Source organism: Mobula birostris, chromosome 9 (assembly GCF_030028105.1).
Source record: "Mobula birostris isolate sMobBir1 chromosome 9, sMobBir1.hap1, whole genome shotgun sequence".
Classification (NCBI taxonomy): domain Eukaryota; kingdom Metazoa; phylum Chordata; class Chondrichthyes; order Myliobatiformes; family Myliobatidae; genus Mobula; species Mobula birostris.
This window is the reverse complement of record NC_092378.1, coordinates 36,371,011-36,393,683: the sequence shown is the minus strand read 5'-3', so window position 1 is coordinate 36,393,683 and position 22,673 is coordinate 36,371,011. Positions and strand designations below refer to the sequence as shown.

Below are 22,673 nucleotides of genomic sequence, written 5' to 3'. Positions count from 1 at the left end.
GGCGCTGGCTGCATCATGCTGTGGGGATGCTTCACTGCAGCAGGCCCTGCAAGGCTTGTAAAGGTAGAGGGTAAAATTAATGCAGCAAAATACAGAGAAATCCTGGAGGAAATCCTAATGCAGTCTGCAAGAGAACTGCAACTTGGGAAAAGATTTGTTTTCTAGCAAGACAATGACCCCAAACATAAAGCCAATGCTACACAGGAATGGCTTAAAAACAACAAAGTTAATGTCCTGCAGTGGCCAAGTCAGAGTCTAGACTTCAATCCAATTGAGAATTTGTGGCTGGATTTGAAAAGGACCGTTCACTCATGATCCCCATGCAATCTTGCAGAACTTGAGCAGTTTTGTAAAGAATAAGGGAGAAAAATTGCAGTGTCCAGATGTGCAAAGCTGATAGAGACCTATCCACACAGACTCAAGGCGGTAATTGCTGGCAAAGGTGCATCTACTAAGTATTGACTTGAAGGAGGTGAGTAACTATGCAATCAATTATTTTGTGTTTTATATTTGTAATGGATTTAGATTACTTTGTAGAAATCTGTTTTCACTTTAACATGAAAGACTTTTTCTGTTGATCAGTGTTAAAAAAGCCAAATTAAATCCACTGTGATTCAGTGTTCTAAAACAATAAAGCATGAAAACTTCCAGTGGGGTGAATACTGTTTTTTAGGCACTGTAGTAAAATGATCTTTGTTTAACTAGTTAAACGTAATAGAAACAGCTCATGCTTCCCATCAGAAATTCATTATCACCATTTGGCCAGGATGGTCACCACATGAATTAGATTTGGAAGGTGGAAAGCCAATCCTCTGACTTTGCAGCAAAACTTTGAACTGGATATCTAACAATGGAATTAATAATACATAAAAAATAAATCTCAGAGAACAGTTCTCTGTTGAAGTATTGCAAGACACAGCAACAAAGAACAGATTTGGTGAAATACAAATATCTGTGGTTTCTTCTCATATTCCTTTTACCAACATGATAGTTTTTCTCTTTATCTCTTTCCACTGATAGTGCCTGGCCTGCCAACCATCTCCAGCATTTTCTCCTTTATTGTCAGATCAGGTGAAACTACTGAAGTGAACCAGAAATCAACTCAATCAGGTGAAACCTAGTCTGCAAATTGCTTAAACAAAGTGCTAGGAATACTCTGTAAATCAGGAAGCATATGTCACAGGAGAAAAAGAGTTTATACATCACGTTAATGACCTTTCTTCAGAAAAGCTTTATCGCAGTGGAAGAGTTATCACTCAGTGCTCCTTTATGGAGGCATTAGTGAGAAAAGTGCAAAAAAAAAGACATTAACTTAAATTAGGGCCAAAAAAAAGGCATTTAAATATGCACATACTACAGAGTTGTGACCAGCTTGTTGAAAGTGAACAAAATGTATAGATTTAGTGGAGATATAACTGATAAACTGTGCAATCAATTGATTAGTATCGTATAATGTGATCCAATGTGTATGGTAACACTGGGAATAGGAAAGCAGAGGAATGTGTTAGAAATAGTAAATACTTGGTCCATAATAATGAGAGACATCTGGGGTTACTGCACAATATATTCCTGAATCCCTAAAAACAGTGGGATTGAATACCACAGTTGGGGAGAGAAATTAGGACCACTCATTCACAGAAAAGCTATGGTCATCCTGGAAAAAGTCATTGATTTTCATAGGCTATTTTTCCAATGTCTGACAGCTTCGACTGTGTATGGTAGCTATTTATCCAAGACCACAGCACACCATAAAACATTTCTAAAGGTCTTCAAGAATGTAAAGAATGTGCCATCAATTCTGTTCCTCTTTCATGATTCAGTCCAGAAACTGGTACAACTTGCTTCTCCTGGTATCAGGTAACTAAGTCAAACATTACAAGAATATTTTATAAAGTGAAACCGTCAGGAACGTATAGTTTTTGTTCAGACAACATCCTGCTTGTACTTCTCTGGAACTACTATTTAAATCAAATGTTTATGAGAGTTCTCCACCAGTGAAATATCTACATTTCACGTATACTACAGTCAACAGTTTGAGGCAAACATACCCTAAAATAAAATAAAATCAAGACTGTGATATATATTTGATGTTCTTCAAAATACTTAAATTTATTTTAATTTTTCACAGTTTTTTACTCTTTTTGCTTTCTTCCTCTAATGTCATTTATCTGTCTTTTCTTAAATGGAATTGAATGAGTTTCTGCCAATGATTTTCTTGACGAAATCTGTTGAGGATGCCCAGAAAATCATAGAGTCATAGAACACTACAGCACTGACACAGGTCCTTCGGCCCATCTAGTCCCTGCCAAACTATTAATCTGCTGAGTTCCATAAACCTGCACCCAGACAATAGCTCTCCATACTCCTCCCATCCATGTACCTATCCAAATTTCTCTTAAATGATGAAATGAAACCAACATCCACCACTTCTGCTCGCAGCTTGTTCAACATCTCACCACCCTCGGAGTGAAGAAGTTCCCCCCTTATGCTCCCCTTAAACATTTCACCTTTCATCCTTAACCCATGACCACAAGTTCTAATCTCACCCAACCTCAGCAGAAAAAGCCTGCTTGCATTTACCCTATCTATACCCCTTATAATTTTGTATATCTCTATCAAATCTCCCCTCATTCTCCGGTAGCTGAGATGTAAGCTTGTTTGGCTTTTACATGGTTCAATTGGTCACTAAATAATGCAGCATGCAGGAGCTTTGGGAACAATGATAAGCTTTTCACTTGTAGAATTTACACCAGGTCCTATTCCGGTCAATAACATCTGTAGTGCATCATTTATGTGTGAAGAGTGAAGATGTCAAATATTCCTTCTGGTGTCCATGCTTTATTCTGGGAGCTTTGTTTTCTCAAGATGACTCTCAAGGTAGGGGAAATATAGCCCTTTCACTTCCTTGTTCCTCACTAATAGTGCGTCATCTTATCCCATATAATTGTTTTAAGTATAAACAAATTAGAGATACAACATGAACATCCCTTTGGCTGTTTCTGATTTTCTACATTACACTGAACATTCATTTCTCTACCAAGTCATTTTTAAAGAACTATATTAACCACTTTCATGAGACAAAGTGCATTTTAATATTTTGATTAGTGGACAATAATTCCTAATCACTGTAATATAAATACTACCATAATCAATACTACTGTAGTATGTGGTCAACTGAGCTCCTGTACTGAAAGAAGGCTACAATCAGCTTATGCTGAATTTGTCAGAGAATCTGCATGTTACAACGGCATAGTCAATTATTTTCTACAAATATGTTTATATTTCTTGAATCAACTACAGTGGTTTCCAGGTTCTATCTTAATGTTTTCGCACTCTTCAGCCTTCCACTTTGTCCCAGGAATTAGCCCTGAGAAGGACACAATTTTACACTTATTGGTAGTTCTCCAGTTTCTTGCTGAAGCATGCCTAATTAGTGGGGGCTACTATTAACACTGTTACAGGCCGAATCATAGGTGGCACATGGGAGGAAGATTGAAAATCTGGTTGAATGCTGCCGCAACAACGATCTCTCACTCAACATCGGCAGAGCTAAAGAGCTGATTATTGACCACAGGAGGGAGAAATAGGGGGTCCATGAGCTGGTCCTCATTAGGGGATCAGAAATGGAGAGGGTCAAAAAACTTTAAATTTCTGAGCATTATCATATCAGAGGATCTGTGCTGAAACCAGCACCCAGGTGCCAGTAGAGGCAATGCCTCTACTTTCTTAGAAGTTTGCACAGATCCAAAATGTCATCTAAAACTTTGACAAACTTCTATAGATGTGCAATGGAGAGTATCCTGACTGGCTGCATCCTGGTCTGGTATGGAAAGTCCCATGCCCAAGAACAGAAAAGCCTACAAAAAGTGATGGATACAGCCCAGTCCATCACGGGAAAAACCTTCCCCACCATTGAGCACACCTATTTATCAAGGACCCCCACCAAAGTTCCCTCTAATTTTCTTCTTACAGCTGTGCAGACCAACCATTGCAGGAAGGTTTTACACTGCTCAAAAACTGTGTGGCACTTTAAATGTCTTTCCTGATGGGGGATGGTAGTATAAAAGAAGCGTAGAGCTTTGAGACCTTCCTGATAAAAGAAGCGTAGAGCTTTGAGACCTTCCTGATAAAATGTTTCTTTTTTTTAATATGCATACTATGAATATTTAGAATGAAAATTGAAAAATCACATGGTTTTGATTTTATTAATTGAAGGGTAAAATGGAATAAAGTACAACAAGGACAATCTTTCACAGTTTGTAAACTTATGCCAGCTGCGTCCAAAGGCCACATGCATGGAAGCAATTCAGTTACTTCACTGCTGGGCACCCACGCAGCATAGAAGAACAGAGATCCCCACTATCCATGCCTTGCTCTCTTCTCTTTACCGCCATCGGGAAGGAGGTACAGGAGCCTTAGGTCCCATAGCAGGAACAGTTATTACCCTTCATCCATCAGGCTCCTGAACCAGCATGGATAACTTCACTCACCTCAATACTGAACTGATTTAAAGACCTATGGTCTCAACTTTCAAGGATTCTACAACTCAAGTTCTCAATGTTATTAATCTATTTATTTTGGTATTTGTAGTTTCATACATATCTCCTTTTATACACTGATTGTCCATCTTTCTTTGTAGTTTTTCCATTGATTCCATTGTGTTTCTTTGTACCTACTGTGAATGCCCGCAAGAAAATGAATCTCGGGGAGGTATATGGTGACATATAAAATATGATAATAAATAAGCTTCGGTAATACATTTCCTTTAAACTGGTAGCGGTGCCTTTGTAGGCAAGCCTATTAACCAGTACCTTTTCTGAGCCACTCTTTCAACTTCTCTCTCGCTCCAGTAAAACGACTCCGAAAACCTGAGATAAATATCTGCCTTCAGGTCTTATTTCGTGTCTCAGATCAGTGCTTTAACGCACGTGAGGAAATGTGGATCGGCTTTTGGCGTTCTAAATAATCTATTTAAATAAACGTTGGACACAAGAATATCTGTACTGAGAGCTCATTTGACTCCCCAAGCCCTGCAGCCCTTTCTTTTTAATCCTGATGGGTTCCCAGCCCCCCAAACAAGCCCATTGCTATTGACAGCACAGCCTCGCCATGCGTTCCTTATTTGCTGTGTAATGCTCCGCTCATTTCCCGACACTCTGGGACCTGAAGCAGGCGGTAAATCGGTTTCAGGTGACACTCACTGTGATTGGTACTCAGACTGGTTTAGACCTGCACCTGTCGCATAGGTTGTGTCTCGCTGACTTCATTTGCTTTTCGTCCCACTGAAAAGAATTGCTGGTTTTTCCTGCTAACATGAAGATTGTTTTATCGCTGTTGGCTGTTTGGGTCCCATGCATCTTATGCGACCGTGAGTTGATTGCTTGTGTTTACACTCAGATTCAAATAACTTTGAAATTGTTTGTGTGTGTTATCCCACCACGTTAGTTTCAGGCTATTTTAGAGAGAGAGAGAAGTCAAAAAGTTGTTGAATTTGTATGTTTTAGCTATGAACTTCAAGCCGGAAATCCCGCTGACTACTTCTTTCCGGGGTCTCCGCACTGCTACCACCGTGACCCTAAGCAAGCCTGTCTGTGTCTTTCTTGGCGGCGATATCGTTGAAGTTTTTGGAGTGCAATCTACCGCGCCCTGTGAGTATTGAGCAAATCATGCTTGGCTAACTGGGCTTCTCTCGCGAATAACTAGTTTCTTTTCGATCTGATGTCAATTCACCAAGAACTTGAAAGTTACTATCATGAGGCTTGGAAACTTCCACAAATGGATGTATAAGAACAAAGAAGCAGTAATTGGTCTATTAGTCCCTTGTAAGCGCGAACTTCCTTCAAGTTTTTTTGCACACTAACCACGTATCCCTTAATGTTTTTTTTAAATATCGATCAATGGAACTACTATAGTTTGATTTAACGGAAACCTGGAACTTATCAACTTGTTTTGAAGAGACATCCTTGATGTAGCGAAACTGTCCCGCTGAAACTCTAGGTCCCAGCCCATGGTAGTCTTAGATCAAATGTCTCAGTTTAGATGGGTATTTGTTCTAATTTCCCGTGTTCTTGCTTTCGGTACAGTTGGGTCTCATTTGTTCAGGTGGTAGCTCAAGTTGAAATTCAGGATTCTAGAATGGGCGTGATGCTTGCAGAGTCATTCTAAGTTCCTTAATATCCCCTGAGTTGGCAGTGAAATAATAGAAGAGGTTCTTAAACTGACAAAGACCCAGTCCGTAGATGGTTGACAAAAATCCCAAGCAGTATTTCTTTTTCTTCGTAAGTTTCACCTTGGTGTCCTGTCCGACAAAACAAACTTTTCTGGTCAATTATTACTTGGTGTCGTGAGAGCTTGATGTGAGCATGGAGATTGCCATGTTCCCTGTATTATGGATATTTGAGCATCAGAGCTGAGGATATCTTCAATGCAATGTGGCAGGTGTAATATAAAGGCAGACGTTTTTATATGATTGCAAGGTGGCACTGACATCTTCAATAGTTTATAGACATTTCAGACAAATTTGTTTTGCTTAACTCTGAGACAAACTTAGTGTCTCAGCTGCTACTGCTGAAAAGATATCAACTAGGACCTATTAAATATTTTGTTTTGGATGCTATTAACAGGTTTGTCACCTGGCCAATCTTGTTCTCTCCAAACTCACTAACCAATGTTTTTGTGCTTCTCAATGGTCACAGTCCAGTAAATTGGACTGTGTCTGCCTCAGCACTTGATGCCCATCTGAGTTTCCCAGAATTTTGGTTTTCACATTTGTTCTCTCTTTTGCATTTCTAATGACAGGTCAACAAAACGTAAAGTTAACTGTGTATCTCTCCCCTGATCCTGCCCTGCTTGTAATTGCTATTCCTGTTATTAGGCCATGAATAAATGCAAATCAACTGTACGTCCAACTACAATTTGTTTATTTTATATGTAGTGATGCACTAAGATCACAATAGACATTGAGATTTTAGCCATCTTAAAGTTCAGACTAATGAAAAGCACGTTTAAATATAACTAAAAATAAATTTCAGTGAGTAATTGCTTAAAGGAAAGTGTTCACTGTTTTTAACTGATAGTTCAGAGTACTTACATACATAACCCTGAGGCACATGGTCTTGTGGGCATACTCAACAAATCTATTGAATAATAACTGTAACAGAATTCAATGAAGGACCAGGTGTACTTTAGTGTTAAACAAGTGTGTAAAAGACTACAGACTAAATACAAAAAGAAATGAGTAATTATTTGAAAAAAAACAATAAATATTGAGAACGTGAAATGAGTCCTTGAAACTGAGTCTATAGGTGAGGGCTAAGATCCCATTTTGGAGCTTGTTATGTGGTGTGGAAATTTGTCTGAGGTTGGAGTGCTGGGAAAATTAGGACCTAATTGGACCTTAGTATTGCCCCTTGTTTTCCAACTGAGATATTAGGGAAGCTTTTTGGGATTACGTTCTGTTGGGTTAACTATAAAAGTCATAACAATTCAGAGTGATAACTAGATTTAACTGGTTTGTACAAATATGCTTCTTGCTTTACAAGGAAGCTTGATAATTAAGAGCCAATGTCATTGCAATTCATCAAATTAAGATTGTTTTCATTTTTTTTGTTTCCTTTGCATTTGCTGTTCTGGTTTGTTTTTATAGCTGAGATTGGATAAGAAGGTATGAATTTTTTTTTTTGGCCTTCTTTCTCTAACATAGCTTGAAATTGCTTTCATCAGAGTAGGTAATTTTCCCCAGGACCCATGGAATGTTGAAATGTAATGCTGCTGGCCCTGATCTACAGCTGCTGAATTGTCTATCACTGATTTTTTTTTTAATCTGCAGTGTGTGCATAAATTAATATAAACTATTCTACTTGAAATTCAGGTTTGCAAGAGTCATTAACCTGAAGCGAGGGAAGGCAATGAACCTCTGAAAGTACTTCTAAATAATTTGCTCCCTTTTGTCATTTAATAAATTATACCCCAAATAATTTATCAGCTTTTAGATACTGTATCTCAATGAACTGAAATAGCTGAACTGATCATTTTAAAAATGTTTACAGCAATTAAAAATAAAATTGGCAATAGCAAAGTCAAATCTTACCAGGAATCCCGAGGTGGTGAACTTGAACCATATCATGCTGGAAGATTTGGAATTCCACTGTGTACATCTCCACCATTCAGGATAAATGCAAATCCTGTGTTGAGCCCAGCAGAAATAGATAGCTATCTCTTCAGAGCTGGAAATGATGTTCAGTGTCTGAAGAAAATTGACAATGGTTCTGGAATCTGCAATGCCCCACTTAATGGAAAAGCATCTTACAGGTAAGCAGATTTACAAAATTAACATAGTTGTCATTATTTTTACCTACATATGTCCGAAATGTGCTGGAAGACTTGATTAGGCATGATGAAACAATTTTTAGAAGTTCAATTTGCACTAAAGGTAGATTTTCATTGGATGTTATGTCTTTTGTGGAGCTTTGGTGGGTATTTGGGAACTGTGCCAAGGAAATCGAAACGGTTGAGGAGCAATAATTCTAGGGCAGATTGTAAGCTGACAATTAAGAGTATGACTTTGCACCAGATGTGCAGAGAGACGGGGTTAGATAGATTTGTTATTTTAAAATTACAAATGTAGTTCAGATATGTGACTTGTCCAGAAACGCACCTGTCTCCCCAAATGCATCTGACCTATTTATTTCAAAAACTTTGAATTGCATTAGTGGTAGTAAACTTTCTGCCTCGTGTGAAAACAACTTGATCATCCCTGAGCTTAGATTCAAAAAGATCAACTTTTTTGATATTAACATTGTCTTAATAATAGTGACTTTAGATTCTTTTACACCTGATGTGGGATAGAATGACCTTCAGAAAGGTATCACCTATGGTCAGGATATGGATTTGGCCCAGATTAATGTTATCTTGGCTGAATGTTTCCGAAGTATTGTAGTGAAAGAAGTTCCATCCATTCACTGGTTTTGGCTATTGCCAATCCTGCAAATATCGACTGGCATCTCCCTAGGGCAAGGAGTTTAGATGGGGTGGAGTTTGTTAGGTGTGTTCAGAAAGGTTTCTTGACATAATATGTAGACAAGTCTAGAAAAGGAGAGACTGTACTTGGTATTGGGAAATGAACCTGGTCAGGTGTCAGGTCTCTCAATCGGAGAGCATTTTGGAGATAGTGATCATAATTCTATCTCCTTTACAATAGCATTGGAGAGAGATAGGAACAGACAAGTTAGAAAAGTGTTTAATTGGAGTAAGGGGAATTATGAGGCCATCAGGTAGGAAATTGGAAGCTTAGATTGGGAACAGATGTTCTCAGGGAAAGGTATGGAAGAAGTGTGGCAAATGTTCAGGGGATATTTGTGTGGAGTTCTGCATAGGTACGTTCCAATGAGACAGGGAAATAATGGTAGGGTACAGGAACTGTGGTGTACAAAGGCTGTAATAAATCTAGTCGAAAAGAAAAGCTTACACAAGGTCAGAGAACACACATCAAAGTTGCTGGTGAATGCAGCAGGCCAGGCAGCATTCCTGGCCTGCTGCGTTCACCAGCAACTTTGATGTGTGTTGCTTGAATTTCCAGCATCTGCAGAATTCCTCGTGAAAAGGTTCTGAGAGTTAGTTAATGTTAGGGATCTAGAAGATTATAAGGCTAACAAGAAGGAGTTTAAAAAGGAAATTAGGAGAGCCAGAAGGGGCCATGAGAAGGCCTTGGCGGGCAGGATTAAGGAAAACCCCAAGGCATTCTACAAATGTGTGAAGAGTAAGAGGATAAGATGTGAAGAATAGAACCTATCAAGTGTGACAATGGGAAAGTGTGTATGGAACTGGAGGAAATAGCAAGGGTACTTAATACTTCACTTCAGTATTCACTATGGAAAATGATCTTGGTGATTGTAGTGCAGACTTGCAGTAGACTGAAAAGCTTGAGCATGTAGATATTAAGAAAGGGGATGTGCTGGAGCTTTTGGAAAGCATCAAGTTGGATAAGTTGCCGGGACCAGATGAGATGTACCCCAGGCTACTGTGGGAGGTGATTGCTGAGCCTTTGGTGATGATCTTTGCATCATCAATGGGAGATTTCAGAGGATTGGAGGCTTGTGGATGTTGTTCCTTTATTCAAGAAAGGGAGTAGAGATAACCCAGGAAATTATAAACCAGTGAGTTGGTAAGTTGATGGAGAAGATCCTGAGAGGCAGGATTTATGAACATTTGGAGAGGCATAATATGATTAGGAATAGTCATCATGGTTTTGTCAAGGGCAGTTTGTGCCTTACGAGCCTGATTGAAGTTTTTGAGGATGTGACTAAACGCATTGAAGGTAGAGCAGTAGATGTAGTGGTGCAATGGCATCAGCACCGGATGCCGGAGTGAAGGCTCCCGAGTTCGAAACCAAGTCAGGCCATACCGCCCCCCCCACCCGGCCAAAGCATGCTTTCCATCCGTGCCAGGTTGAGTGTCGAGCTAGCCACTCGGCTTTGTATTTATTAAAAAAAACTAAGGGGGGGGGGTTGAGTCAGGAACATTCATATCGTGACCCAGTTAATCCAAAAGGAGACCAATCCTGTCTCCACACGCAAGACAGGAATGGCTGACTGTCTGGCACGATATGCTTTTAAACAAAAAAGTAGGTGTGTATATGGATTTCAGCAAGGCATTTGATAAGGTACCCCATGCAAGACTTATTGAGAAAGTAAGGTGGCATGGGATCCAAGGGGACATTGCTTTGTGGATCCAGAACTGGCTTGCCCATAGAAGGCAAAGAGTGGTTGTAGACGGGTCATATTCTGCATGGAGGTCGGTGACCAGTGGTATGCCTCAGGGATCTGTTCTGGAGCTCCTACTCTTTGTAATTTTTATAAATGACCTGGATGAGCAAGTGGAGGGATGGGTTAGTAAATTTGTTGATGACACAAAGATTGGAGGTGTTGTGGATAGTGTGGAGGGCTGTCAGAGGTTACAGCGGGACACTGATAGGATGCAAAATTGGGCTGAGAAGTGGCAGATGGAGTTCAACCCAGGTAAGTGTGAAGTGGTTCATTTTGGTAGGTCAAATATGATGGCAGAATATAGTACTAATGGTAAGACTTTTGGCGGTGTGGAAGATCAGAGGGATCTTGGGGTCCAAGTCCATAGGACGCTCAAAGTAGCTGTGCAGGTTGACTCTGTGGTTAAGAAGGCATACGGTGCATTGGCCTTCATTAATCATGGAATTAATTTTGGGAGCTGAGAGGTAATGTTACAGCTATATAGGACCCTGGTCAGACCCCACTTGGAGTACTGTGCTCAGTTCTGGTCACCTCACTATAGGAAGGACGTGGAAGCCATAGAAAGGGTGCAGAGGACACTTACAAGGTTATTGCCTGGATTGGGGAGGATGCCTTATGAAAACAGGTTGACTGAACTTGGCCTTTTCTCCTTGGAGCGACGGAGGATGAGAGGTGACCTGATAGAGGTGTATAAGATGATGAGAGGCATTGATCATGTGGATAGTCAGAGGCTTTTTCCCAGGGCTGAAATGGTTGCCACAAGAGGACACAGGTTTAAGGTGCTGGGGAGTAGGTACAGAGGAGATGTCAGGGGTAAGTTTTTTACTCAGAGAGTGGTGAGTGCATAGAATGGGCTGCTGGCAACGGTGGTGGAGGCGGATACAATAGGGTCTTTTAAGAGACTTTTGGATAGGTACATGGAGCTTAGATAAATAGAGGGCTATGGGGATGTCTAGTAATTTCTAAGGTAGGGACAAGTTCGGCACAACTTTGTGGGCCAGAGGGCCTGTATTGTGCTGTAGGTTTTCTATGTTTTTAAAGACATTGTGTAAGGTGGCCAGGAAGATGCTGTTCACTCATTGGCTAACTACACAAATCCACAGATTTTACTAGATTCCATTAGAGTAATCTATCAGCAAGTACTGCAATGGTACCATCACCCTGCTCTGTAATCTGAATATTTGTCACTCTCGTTTGCACTTTAGCATACATTGAGGTTAATTTTTCACATTTTAAAGCTGACAACTGCTCATTATGCTGCATTTACTCCAATATTGCTAACTTCAACCATTTTAATTCCTATCCCCATTCCCATTCTGACATGTCGGTCTATAGCCTCTTCTTTTGCCACAATGAGGCCAATCTTGGTGCAGCAGCAACACCCATATTCTGTCTAGGTAGCCTCCACCCTGAGGGCATGAACATCATTTTCTCCTTCCAGTATTTTTTTTGTTCCCCCTAGCAGCCTTCATTTACATGGTCCATTCTTCTTTCCTATCAGCTTCCTTCTCCTCCAGCCTCTTACCTTTCCCACCAGCCTGACTTCACCTATCACCTTCTAGCTAGTCTTCCTTCATCTCCCCCACCTCCTTAATTCTGGTATCTTCCTCTTTCGTTCCAGTCCTGAAGAAGTGTCTGGGCCTGAAATGTCAGCTGTCTGATCATTTCCATAGATGCTGCCTGATCTGAGTTCCTCCAGCATTTTTTGTGCATTGCTCTGGATTTCCAGCATCTACAGAATCTCTCGTGCTTCTAATATTTATGTTTTGTATTATAGGTTTAAGTTTGCTCTACGTAACTCTACCACACATTCAATTGTAAGTGAAACACTCTGGTCAGAACCCATCTCTCTTATACAAGGTGAGTGCACTTGCATCTGAGAATGCATTTAGTAAGCAATATCATGATGTCATTGCAGCTCAATGTTTGCTACTGAAGGTTTTCAGAACTTCGACAGACTTTTTTCTAACCCCTTCCCTCAGCTGTGGTACACTGCAGACTAAGAAGTTTGCTTTAAAATGGGAAAGGATGCAGGCAAGTATCTTACAAGAGAGGATTGTACCAGCCCTACTTAAAAGCTTCATAAAGGAGGAGGGACAAATGCCCTATTGTAAAGGTGCAAGTCATGGTGATATAGGGTGAAGGTAGACCAAGTCTGTGCTGACCATTTAAGCACCTGTTTACATTAGTCCTATTAAGTTCACTTCTCATTTATGGCCTCACTCAATGCACTGCTGTCATTGTCGTGGCTATCCCTTGAGGTAGAGGATGATGGTCTTTAGTGCTCCCGTCGCCCTACCCCTGATTGCTGAAAGACTTGAAGAAGTGGCCCACAGAGCGAAGACACCTGCGCGTGTACTTGTTTAACGTGTACTTGATGTTGCACTCCAAGAAGCACACGATCCTTCACAAATCAACCAACTGATTCCAATGGCATGGAAACCACGACGATTGGAGCTGATGGATTTGTTGCAGCCTTCATCCGCCTTCACAGCTGTGGAATTCGAAGTAACTTCATCTGTCTGTTCCACCATTGAGGTCTTGGTTGGATTGTTCTTTGTCAGGGACTTCACCCTCAACCTTACCGCCATGGGTGACCCTACCAGGAGCATAGCTCCAGACGGCATCGATCTCAGGACCACACAAGCCTCTCCACTGCGACAAGGTGACAATCCCCGAGAAGCGCTGCTGTAGAACCACCTGACTGCAATTATTGTGGGCTGTCGCAAGCCAGTGAAAATGCCTTCCAGGTCTGCCTTAATCCTTGCATCATTTTAACATTTTAATTAAAATCATCCCTTAAATTGTCTGCTTGCATCTTCACCTGCACCGCTCTGTAATGTTCCATTATAAAATAATAATGTACATAGAACAATTTATTCACTGCTGTTGTATACCTGGTTAAATTTGTTATTTAATGATTACATGGAGTGGTGTGGATTCAGGTTCTAATTTTGCTCCTTTGAGTCAAATGGTGCCCTGGAAAATTTCCCTGAAATGCTTTGTTTTCTGGTAGTTCTGACAGCTCACTGCATTTGGAGTGCTGCAATGGAGGTGCATGTTTAAGCCCTTGTTCCTTTGGAAAGAAATAAAAATCTTGATAGCACAACTGAAAAGCAATAGTTATTTCTGACACCCTGGATCGTAGTTGGTCCTAGCTGGTCCTCAGGAATATTAGTTAGATAATTCCTATGTTGTCAGAGCTTGCTATGTGCAAATAGCTTCATATTGCAAGCAAAATCTATATTTCATTGGTTGGAAAAACAACTGAGGATTTGCAGTGCTTTAAAACAAATCTATGTATTTGCTTTACATGGAATAGAACTTTTTCCAGAATATACATGTAAGAAAAGAATAGAAAAGTTTTGCCAGTCATGTTCGGAGAAGTTTCATTTAGTTTTTAGAAATCAATAGACAATTTAGTTTATTTCTTCCTGGCATCTTCCATTATCGCTTTGAATCTGCAGACCACACTCCCAAATTGTCTAATGGTGAAGCAAGAGTCACTCTTGGCCTTGAACACATTTGTACGTGGAGACAAACATGAGAAAATCTGTAGATGCTGGAAATCCAAGGCAACAAACACAAAGTGCTGGAGGAACACAGCAGGCCAGGCAGCATCTATGGAAAAGAGGAAACGACCAAAGTTTTGGGCTGAGACCCCTCATCAGGGCAGTCCTGATGGAGAGTCTCTTGGCCTACGGAGTACCCCTTCCCCGTACACATTCTGTGAAATGAGAATGTCTGCCCTGACTGGGGCAAATATTCTCAGATGATCTACCATATTAACTTTCTCCAGATCTGCAATCACTTTCCTAAAATCTTCCCATGGATTTTGTCCCTTAAAGATGTTGGTAGAAAACTGGGAATGCAGGTATTTGTAAATCACATGTTAACTGATATATGGCTCTAATACACAGGGGAATTGGGCTCTCAATGAAATTTCACCGTCTTTAAACTGGAAAAAATACTAGAAATTATTTGAAATGCATGCATGAAGTACTATCTCTTAATAGCAATACTATTCCTGGCTGTTCCTAATGATAAAATAGCCTAAATCTGCCCCACTGCCAACTTTGCACTACAAATTTTGCAAAGTGTTATAACTGTGTTATCTGCTTCCAGATAGAGAGACTAGGTACAGGTTGAGCACCCCTTGTCTGAAATGCTTGCGACCAGAGGTGTTTCGAATTTGAGATTTTGGAATATTTGCATCTATGTAAGAGAGAGCTTGGGTTTGGGACCCAGGTCTAAACATGAAATCAGTTTACATTACATATACAGCTTATACATATACCCTGAAATTATTTTTACAATAGTTTTGATTCTGTGCATGAAACATGTGTACATTAAACCATCTGAAAAGGTAAGCTAATACTACCTCGGCTGTTCAGGTGGACTGTCAATGGCTGTTTGGCATCACCATCATTCCCAGCTCCGAATCTGTATGCCACTGGTAAGCAGACTTTGTCCTGTACTTGTTCACACATGTATATAACAATAAAAATTATTATATACCATAAATATAATGTGTGGAGGGTAACAAAATCACAGAAGCATCAAGAGAATACCTGAATCAGCTGTTGAACAACAAACAATGGCAGGCTTTCAGTCTCCATCTACAATGCCATGTTTGATTTAAAAAGTTACAGTATACTGTATTTGTATTTTACTTGGGTTTTATGCAAGATAAAACAGATTTAATTATAGGGTAACTGTAATGAAAACTGGTGGGGGGAGGCAACATTTCATTTTTAATACAATAATGACGCTGGTCCTTTTGCACTCAGACAAGATTTTAGGTGTAGATGAAATTCAGATTTCGTGCAGAAACAATGTTTTTAACACCAAAAAAAATTCTTACAAAAGAAAGGTGGCACCAAACACTACAACTACATCTGGTGTGAGAAATTTGAGGGAGAGGATACATTACCATTTTGAGGAGGAACTTCAGAAGCGGTTGAGGGACTTGGAAGCAGATGCTCTCGGGTTCAGGAGGCACTGTGCTGGATGACTTATTAAAATGTTTTTCCAGTGTTGTCTGTCTCTGACAAGGGCTCTTGTTGTAATCTGTTTTATTTTATAAACTGACATGGTTTCTTTTTCTGTTCTAAATACACACAGCTCTAGCCCTTCAATAAGTCCATCACACATTTTCACCATGTTGTCTAAGGACACCTTTTCTACTGTGTTAACAATATCATCTTCACTATTTGTGATCAGCAGGCACTTTATCACCACAAATCTTTAAAATTTTAATCCCATGCCTTAAATTTCTGCAACTAACCCGATGGATATTAAGTTACATTCAATTTTCATTTTGTCGTGATAGATCTTCGCTTGTTTCATGAACAGTGTACTATTAAGTGGCATATCTTCACTTCAACACTGAATCCACTTTTTCAATATGAAATCAAGGTCTTCATTTTTCACTTCACTTCAGTGTTTTTCTATTTTCCATTAACTTCTGTTCATTGCTTTCAGCAAAGAACTTCCTACAGTTTGTTCTTCTGTTTCTTCAGGTCATAGATGGTGGTTGTTCCAATGCCATACTCCTCTGTCAGATGCATCACACTTACACCACTGTCAAGTTTCTCCAACAACTTGACTTTCTATGTTTATAGATAAACATAAATGCTGCTTTTCCTTTTCACTATTACTCACAGGGGCAACTGTTGGCCTTTTTGACATTTTCAACAATATTTCAGAGAATAAAGGCAAATCACATGGTAATCACTGAGTAATGCACAAAGGTCTGGCTTTGACTGCTGAAAACTGGCACAAGCAGAGTATTTGAGGTCACTTCTCAGAGCAGTCTGATACACAAAGACCTGCGCATCACCTGGGAACTGTCCCGGCACCTTGTGGAATTTTCCATTTGTGGCATCATGTCATGGTGAACAAGAATTTTGTGATCTTTCAGATTTTGGATTTTTGTACCTGTAAACGTTGAAGTATTTGCAACATTGGTATTGCACCAACACGAATGAGGACAGGCGAATCATTTATCTAACAGTGAAATAATAATGGAGCAAGCTTGTTTTCATTGCTTTTTAAATGTTACCTTTTGCAAACGAGTTGTTATTTTCGCTTTTCCTGCAGTGCCATAAATTTTGCTGGTTATAGTGCTTGCATCTTCACTCTAGGATCTGTAGGGTTATTTTACATAACTATTCTAGATCCATTTTATCTGCGAATGTTGCCTAATTCAACCTTTGTCTTCAGCTTCTGATTATAGAGTTATCAATACCCAGATAGGCTACAGAACAGGAGGAATGGTGGTGATCACAACTATTCTCGTCATTCTTCTCTTCCTTATCCTGTGTGCCTTTGTCATCTCGCTTGTGATTTCGTGAGTATAGAAAATCTCTGAACTAATACCTTGCAATTTTAAATTCCAAGCCATGTTTCTAGAACGTGAATCGTAAAGCCTGGATTTGACTTTTACGTTTTGGTTTAACTAAATGCTTTTGTTAGGTGCTTTTACTTATTGATATCACAGATTTGTGTTTCTTTGATAAAGCTGCAAATGCATAAGTTTAGTTTTATAACTGTTAATAAATTCATAATACTTATGCAGATTTTCTCTTCTGTTGTGACCTACTCAAGTGTTTCCACTGAGTTGCCCAGTAACAATGTTGACAATGTAGTATATTCCATTGCATGTTTGCTGATGCCCTACAATTGACACACAGTTGGTGTTCCTAACTTGAGGTCTCAGTGTTTCTCTAGGATCGGTACAGCTCTACTCATTTCTCTCCTCGCCCCCCACCCCAAAAAAAAGTGAGAAACTGAATGAATAAAGGCTGATTTTAATTGTGAACAAGCAAAACCTGGCCTTCCAAGTCCAGCAATCTTATTGCTGGTGCTGTTTAGTGGCAGAATTTCAGACTCTCCAAAGTTTTTATTCGTAACTTCTGTCTAAAGCAGAACTTTGGGCACTGTTTCCTTGTGCCCAGCTTTAATATAAAGAGGAACCTGTGTTGTAACCAAGTTTATCCAAGGCCTTGTGACTCCCTGTATTTTGTAGTAATTACTGGAAGATACTTGGCCATGATCACATTTTGCAACCTTGCTCAAATTTGTGGACTATTATCTGCAAAAGGCTCCCTTCTCTTACCTAAAAGAGCAATAATGAACAAACTAAGCTCTCTGGTTGCTTAAGTATTTATAAACTAAATTTAAGGTTTTGAGCTTGCTCTCTAAATGCATTTCATCATGATTACTAGTCCACTGCCACATATCTAGCTGTTCCAGAACCTTCCTAATTATTGGCTAAAGCTAATTATTGTGACTCTCAGGACCATGAAAAAAGTACTGGCATTTGTTTGGAAGTTTCTTCAGGATTCAGGAAAATCCATGTACAGTATAACTAATCAGTGGATTTGACAGAGAGGGGGAGCCAGTATTTCTGAAAACTGGTCACTGGAACAAGTTATTATACCCCCTGGTGTTTGCTTCAATCTCCCATTTAATGAAATTGTATTTAATGTTGGCAATCTGCTGTACCTTCAGTTATATGAATGGAGAGGGTCCTGCAATAGAACAGCAACCGATTCCCAAGACCTACGTTGCACATCACAGAAATGAAGACTACGCCGAAACTCTCCCTACAGTAGGACCCAGATCTACTGCCCAGCTGCCAACTGAGCCGTCACTTTATCAGGTTATTGAGAAATCAGCTTAAGCTCCAGGGAAAGGTTATGAAAACATCTAAGAGGCAAGTGCTTATTGCTTGGGTACTCTTGGGTTGTGTGTTCAGAAGCTTAAGCTTTAATTAATTGGTGATTTCTTTAGGTGGGAGGTGGGGTTCAGCAGGAGAATAGGCCTAATAACTGGCCTAAGAGAACTCTTGGTGTTGGATGCACTTTGAATCTGCTGTATTTCGCTTCTCTAAAATTGCGTTTGCTAGTGAAAGGATCATGTGGACATGAGCAGTTTCATACCATTTAAGGGTGTAAGTTATTGGAGTCTCAGACTGAATCTTCTGTTTGCTAAGATAATTGAGAATCTGAGTTTGAATTTTCTAATTAATCCTTAGACCTCAATCTTAAAGTGGTTGTTTGCTGCTGGAAACCTAACCTTACTGATGAAGTGTGAGATTTGCCAGGGGTGGGGGTGTTCCCCTGGGTCTGCAGGATTCCTCCACCTTCTAAAGGCATGCATGTTGGTGGTTATTTGGAGCTGTAAATTATCTGTTTTACATGGAGGGGATAAGTTGGGGAAATTGGGTTACAAGGAAAATTGAAGGAATGGGATGGTTATGTTCAGTCACCAGACATTGAGGAACTCTTCTACCTGGATCGTTTGGTGCTTCAGATCTTGGTGATTACAGCTGGTGGATTTAGATCAGATTGGTGGAAAATTGGGTAGATTTGAAAGCATTTTTCTCATTTAATGTCCAGTTCCAAATTTTAAAGTGCAGAAAAGGTTCTATGTTAAAGGGAACTTTAATCAAGTTGGTTCTACTTGTTCTAGTCCTTGTTCTTGAGTTTTGTGAAACTAGCTATTGTGGGTGGATAGACATCTGATACTGAATTAGTGGGTGACTTCTATTATGAAACATTTACTGAAACTTCTACAATAACATCTCAGTAAACCCCTACCTTGTCTACCTTCTTCAGGTCTTAAAAGGCATAAAACATAGAAAACATACAGCACAATATAGGCTTTTCAACCCACAAAGCTGTGCTGAACATGTACTTACTTTAGAAATTACCTAGGGTTACCCATAGACCTCTATTTTTCTAAGCTCCATGTACCTATCCAGGAGTCTCTTAAAAGACCCTATCGTATCCGCCTCCACCACCGTCGCTGGCAGCCCATTCCACGCACTCACCACTCTCTGAATTTTAAAAAAAAAAACTTACCCCTGACATCTCCTCTGTGACTATGTCCAGGCACCTTAAAACTGTGCTCTCTCATGTTAGCAATTTCAGCCCTGGGAAAAAGTCTCTGACTATCCACATGATCAATGCCTCTCATCATCTTATACACCTCTATCAGGTCACCTCTCATCCTCCATTGCTCCAAGGAGAAAAGGCCAAGTTCACTCAACCTATCCTCATAAGGCATGCTCCCCAATCCAGGCAACATCCTTGTAGAGATTAAAGAATTTAGAAATGTAACAGATTGCAATCCCTGGGTTCCATTTAACTCAAATTTACTAAGATTGAGGCTCTTTCTGGCTGCAATGCTGCCATTTACAGATTTAGTTGAAACTTGCTGTAGTGCCTGGGGCAGCAGGCTAAAGGTGTTTCAAAATTTGAGATGTACAAAGTTGTGTGACTAGGGCTAATTTATGAATTTTGTGTGTGACGCAGGTGAAGAGGGGAGAGAAAGTCTCACAGGATAAATTTTATGAGAACCTGTTGTAAAACGGGCTTTTATTCCTAATTTCCTTGCCTCTGCAGGTTCGCTATTTTGGGTTGAAGACAAGAATCTGCAGTGAGAAAAACACTGATGTGCAACACGGCTTCCTTGCCTTCCTTCAGGCTAGATTGCTAACCTGTTTGTACATATTCTGTGTAATGCATGGTGACTGTATGGGGGGAATTAAATTCTAATTGTGATTCAGTTCACCTTCTTTGTGTACATTTGAAATAAAGTCCTAGTTGCTTGGGTTAGTGTGTTGGGCCAGGTTTCACTGAGGGGCTTGCCTCTGATTTGTATCTTTGATATATATGTTTCAGCTGCTTCTCAGTTTATTATTTGTTGCTGCTAAAATTAGATCATCTAGTCTCCATACCAAAATGAAAATGTTATTCTCTTCAAAATACAGCAGCCATTTGTGGGCACATGTTCTTTACTCAAGCCTCAGGTAGATGCCTTTTAATGCTCTGCGTTCTCCATCAGTCTGTCCAGATCCCTCTGAATCTCTGGACACATTCTTCCAAAGTATTCTTATTATTGAACCACGCAGTCTTGCAGCAGCACACTCTAGGAATGTGTTATGCATATATTTTAAGGGATGGTTCCTGAGGTCACGTCAGCAAGGCTAACTGCTATGAGAATTTGGGTAAAGTACAAATGATGGCATATACTGAAACTGACTGACATTGTACAGGTGTTTTGGAAAGTTCTTTTAAATAAATAAAATCTCAACCATAAAGTTTCTCATATCAACATGTTTCTCTCATTGGAACTAAAATTTTAAGTATGTATACTATATTGCCAAACTTATTTATCATTTCCATTCACTACTCCTTTACCATGATTGTAGAGAAATAACTACATAATAGTAATAATACCTTATTTACAGAGTATTTTTCATACAAATTATGTAGTTCAAAGTACTTTACAATGGGATAGAGTGCAAACATAAAACAATGATGTTAGTTAAAAGCAAGTTTAAATATATAGGTTTTGAACTGGTGCTTTAAGTGTCAACTTGAGTCTGCAGCCCTTGTAGTTTTAGGTATTGAATTTCACAGTTTCGGAGTGTTGTTTAAAAAAAGATAAACCAATGATCTTTTGAGGGAGAATGTTTAAATTTAAGAAACTGGAAGGAGAGCTGAAAGCTCAAGTGGGATTACAAAACAAAAGTGATTCTATGATGTACTCTGGTCCCAGACCATTCTAAACCTTAAAAACAGAAGAACTTTTAAAAACGATTTTAAAAGGTACAGGAAGCTAATGCAGAGTAGATGGGATGGGAGTGATGTGCTTCCTCATCCTGTTTTAGTTAAGTCTAGTAGCAGCATTCTGAATGAGTTGAAGGTTATCAATAGATTGCTTTTAAAGTTCATTACAATAATCTAGTCTCAACGATTATAAAGATATGAATTAGTTTTTCAGTATCATTTGCATGACAAACAGAAGCATCTTTGCAATATTTCATAAGTGTAGAAATGATGCTCGAGTCGTTCTTTGTAGGCTTTAAAATTCAAATCTGAATCAAGGATAACACCCAGGCTTGTACTTCTGTTTTTACAAGGGGAGCCAAGTTCTCAAGTTTATCAAAAAGTTTACCTTTGCTTTGGGACCACCTAAAAGTTCACCTTCATTTAGTTTTAGAAAATTGCTTGTCCACTTTGAGGTAAAAGTGAAACCAATTAAGAGCGCTACCAGCGAGGCCAACCCAGTTCTCAAGGTGATCTGGGAGAATGTTGTGGTCAATTGCGTCAACAGCAGCGCTTGGATCTAGGAGAGCTGTAACTGACATGCTGCTTGCACCAGTGCTGAGCCTAAGGCCACCTACAATTTTGATATTAGTTGTCTCTGTGCTCTTTTTTTTTCCCCTCTAAAACCTGACTGAAACTTCTCTAGAATATTGTTCTCATTCACATCTAGTACAATGACTTAGTTATTCTGTAAACCTGTGTATTTCATAATGTTTCCTGTCTTACCTGAACATATGAATCTTCAATTTATAGGGAAGATGTAAAACACTTACCAGTTCAGAAACAATTGGCGATTGCCCACTCTTGCATGGAACGTGTGACCTTTCAGGTTTAATTTTGGAGTTGTCCATTTATAGGGGTTTTAGTATGATTAGCCTCTGACACAGGAGCTTTCAGTTCTTCTGAACCTGCTTAAAATCTTTCAATCTCTACCATTTTCCAGTTCTTGTAACGTCATCAACCTGATATTGTTCCTGTGCCTACTGATGAGTTGATTTACTGTCATATTTCCAGAATTTCCTTTCGTCATCCAGATTATTCAGTCTGGTGAACTGCCCCCTCTGCTGGCTGTACCTGGAAGGAACAGGAAGAAGCTGTTCCTTTTTAATTCTTTGCAAAGCAAGGATTGGTGTTGGTGGGGAAGGAGGGATTTAAAAAAGAAAGGAAGCAGGAAAGTAGTGGAAGAGAGAATTGCTGTTCCTAAGAGTTAGGAGAAATATTAGCAATAAAATCTGAAGAATTGTGATGTACTAAAATTAACTGGGGGTTGATTTGGCATAAGTATTTA

At 39.6% G+C, this 22,673-nt stretch overlaps 1 protein-coding gene across 1 annotated transcript; it reads left to right on the top strand.

Annotated features, from left to right (window-relative positions):
• Positions 1-5,128: 5,128 nt before the first annotated feature.
• Positions 5,129-20,866, top strand: LOC140203359 (uroplakin-3a-like). Its single transcript, XM_072269404.1, has 7 exons — positions 5,129-5,368; positions 5,505-5,648; positions 8,049-8,310; positions 12,541-12,623; positions 16,989-17,115; positions 18,279-18,483; positions 20,177-20,866. Exons 1-6 carry the CDS (start codon positions 5,314-5,316, stop codon positions 18,448-18,450), a joined length of 843 nt encoding a protein of 280 aa, XP_072125505.1. The 5' UTR covers positions 5,129-5,313; the 3' UTR covers positions 18,451-18,483; positions 20,177-20,866.
• The last annotated feature ends 1,807 nt before the right edge of the window (positions 20,867-22,673 follow it).

What these genes read in the sequence shown, in the direction of transcription:
- LOC140203359 (XM_072269404.1), top strand. Translation starts at nt 5,314, where the DNA reads ATGAAGATTGTTTTATCGCTGTTGGCTGTTTGGGTCCCATGCATCTTA. An exon ending in CCCATGCATCTTATGCGACC is followed by an intron (nt 5,369 to 5,504) that starts GTGAGTTGATTG and finishes TGTATGTTTTAG; the next exon opens with CTATGAACTTCAAGCCGGAA. An exon ending in ACCCATCTCTCTTATACAAG is followed by an intron (nt 12,624 to 16,988) that starts GTGAGTGCACTT and finishes CTTTGTCTTCAG; the next exon opens with CTTCTGATTATAGAGTTATC.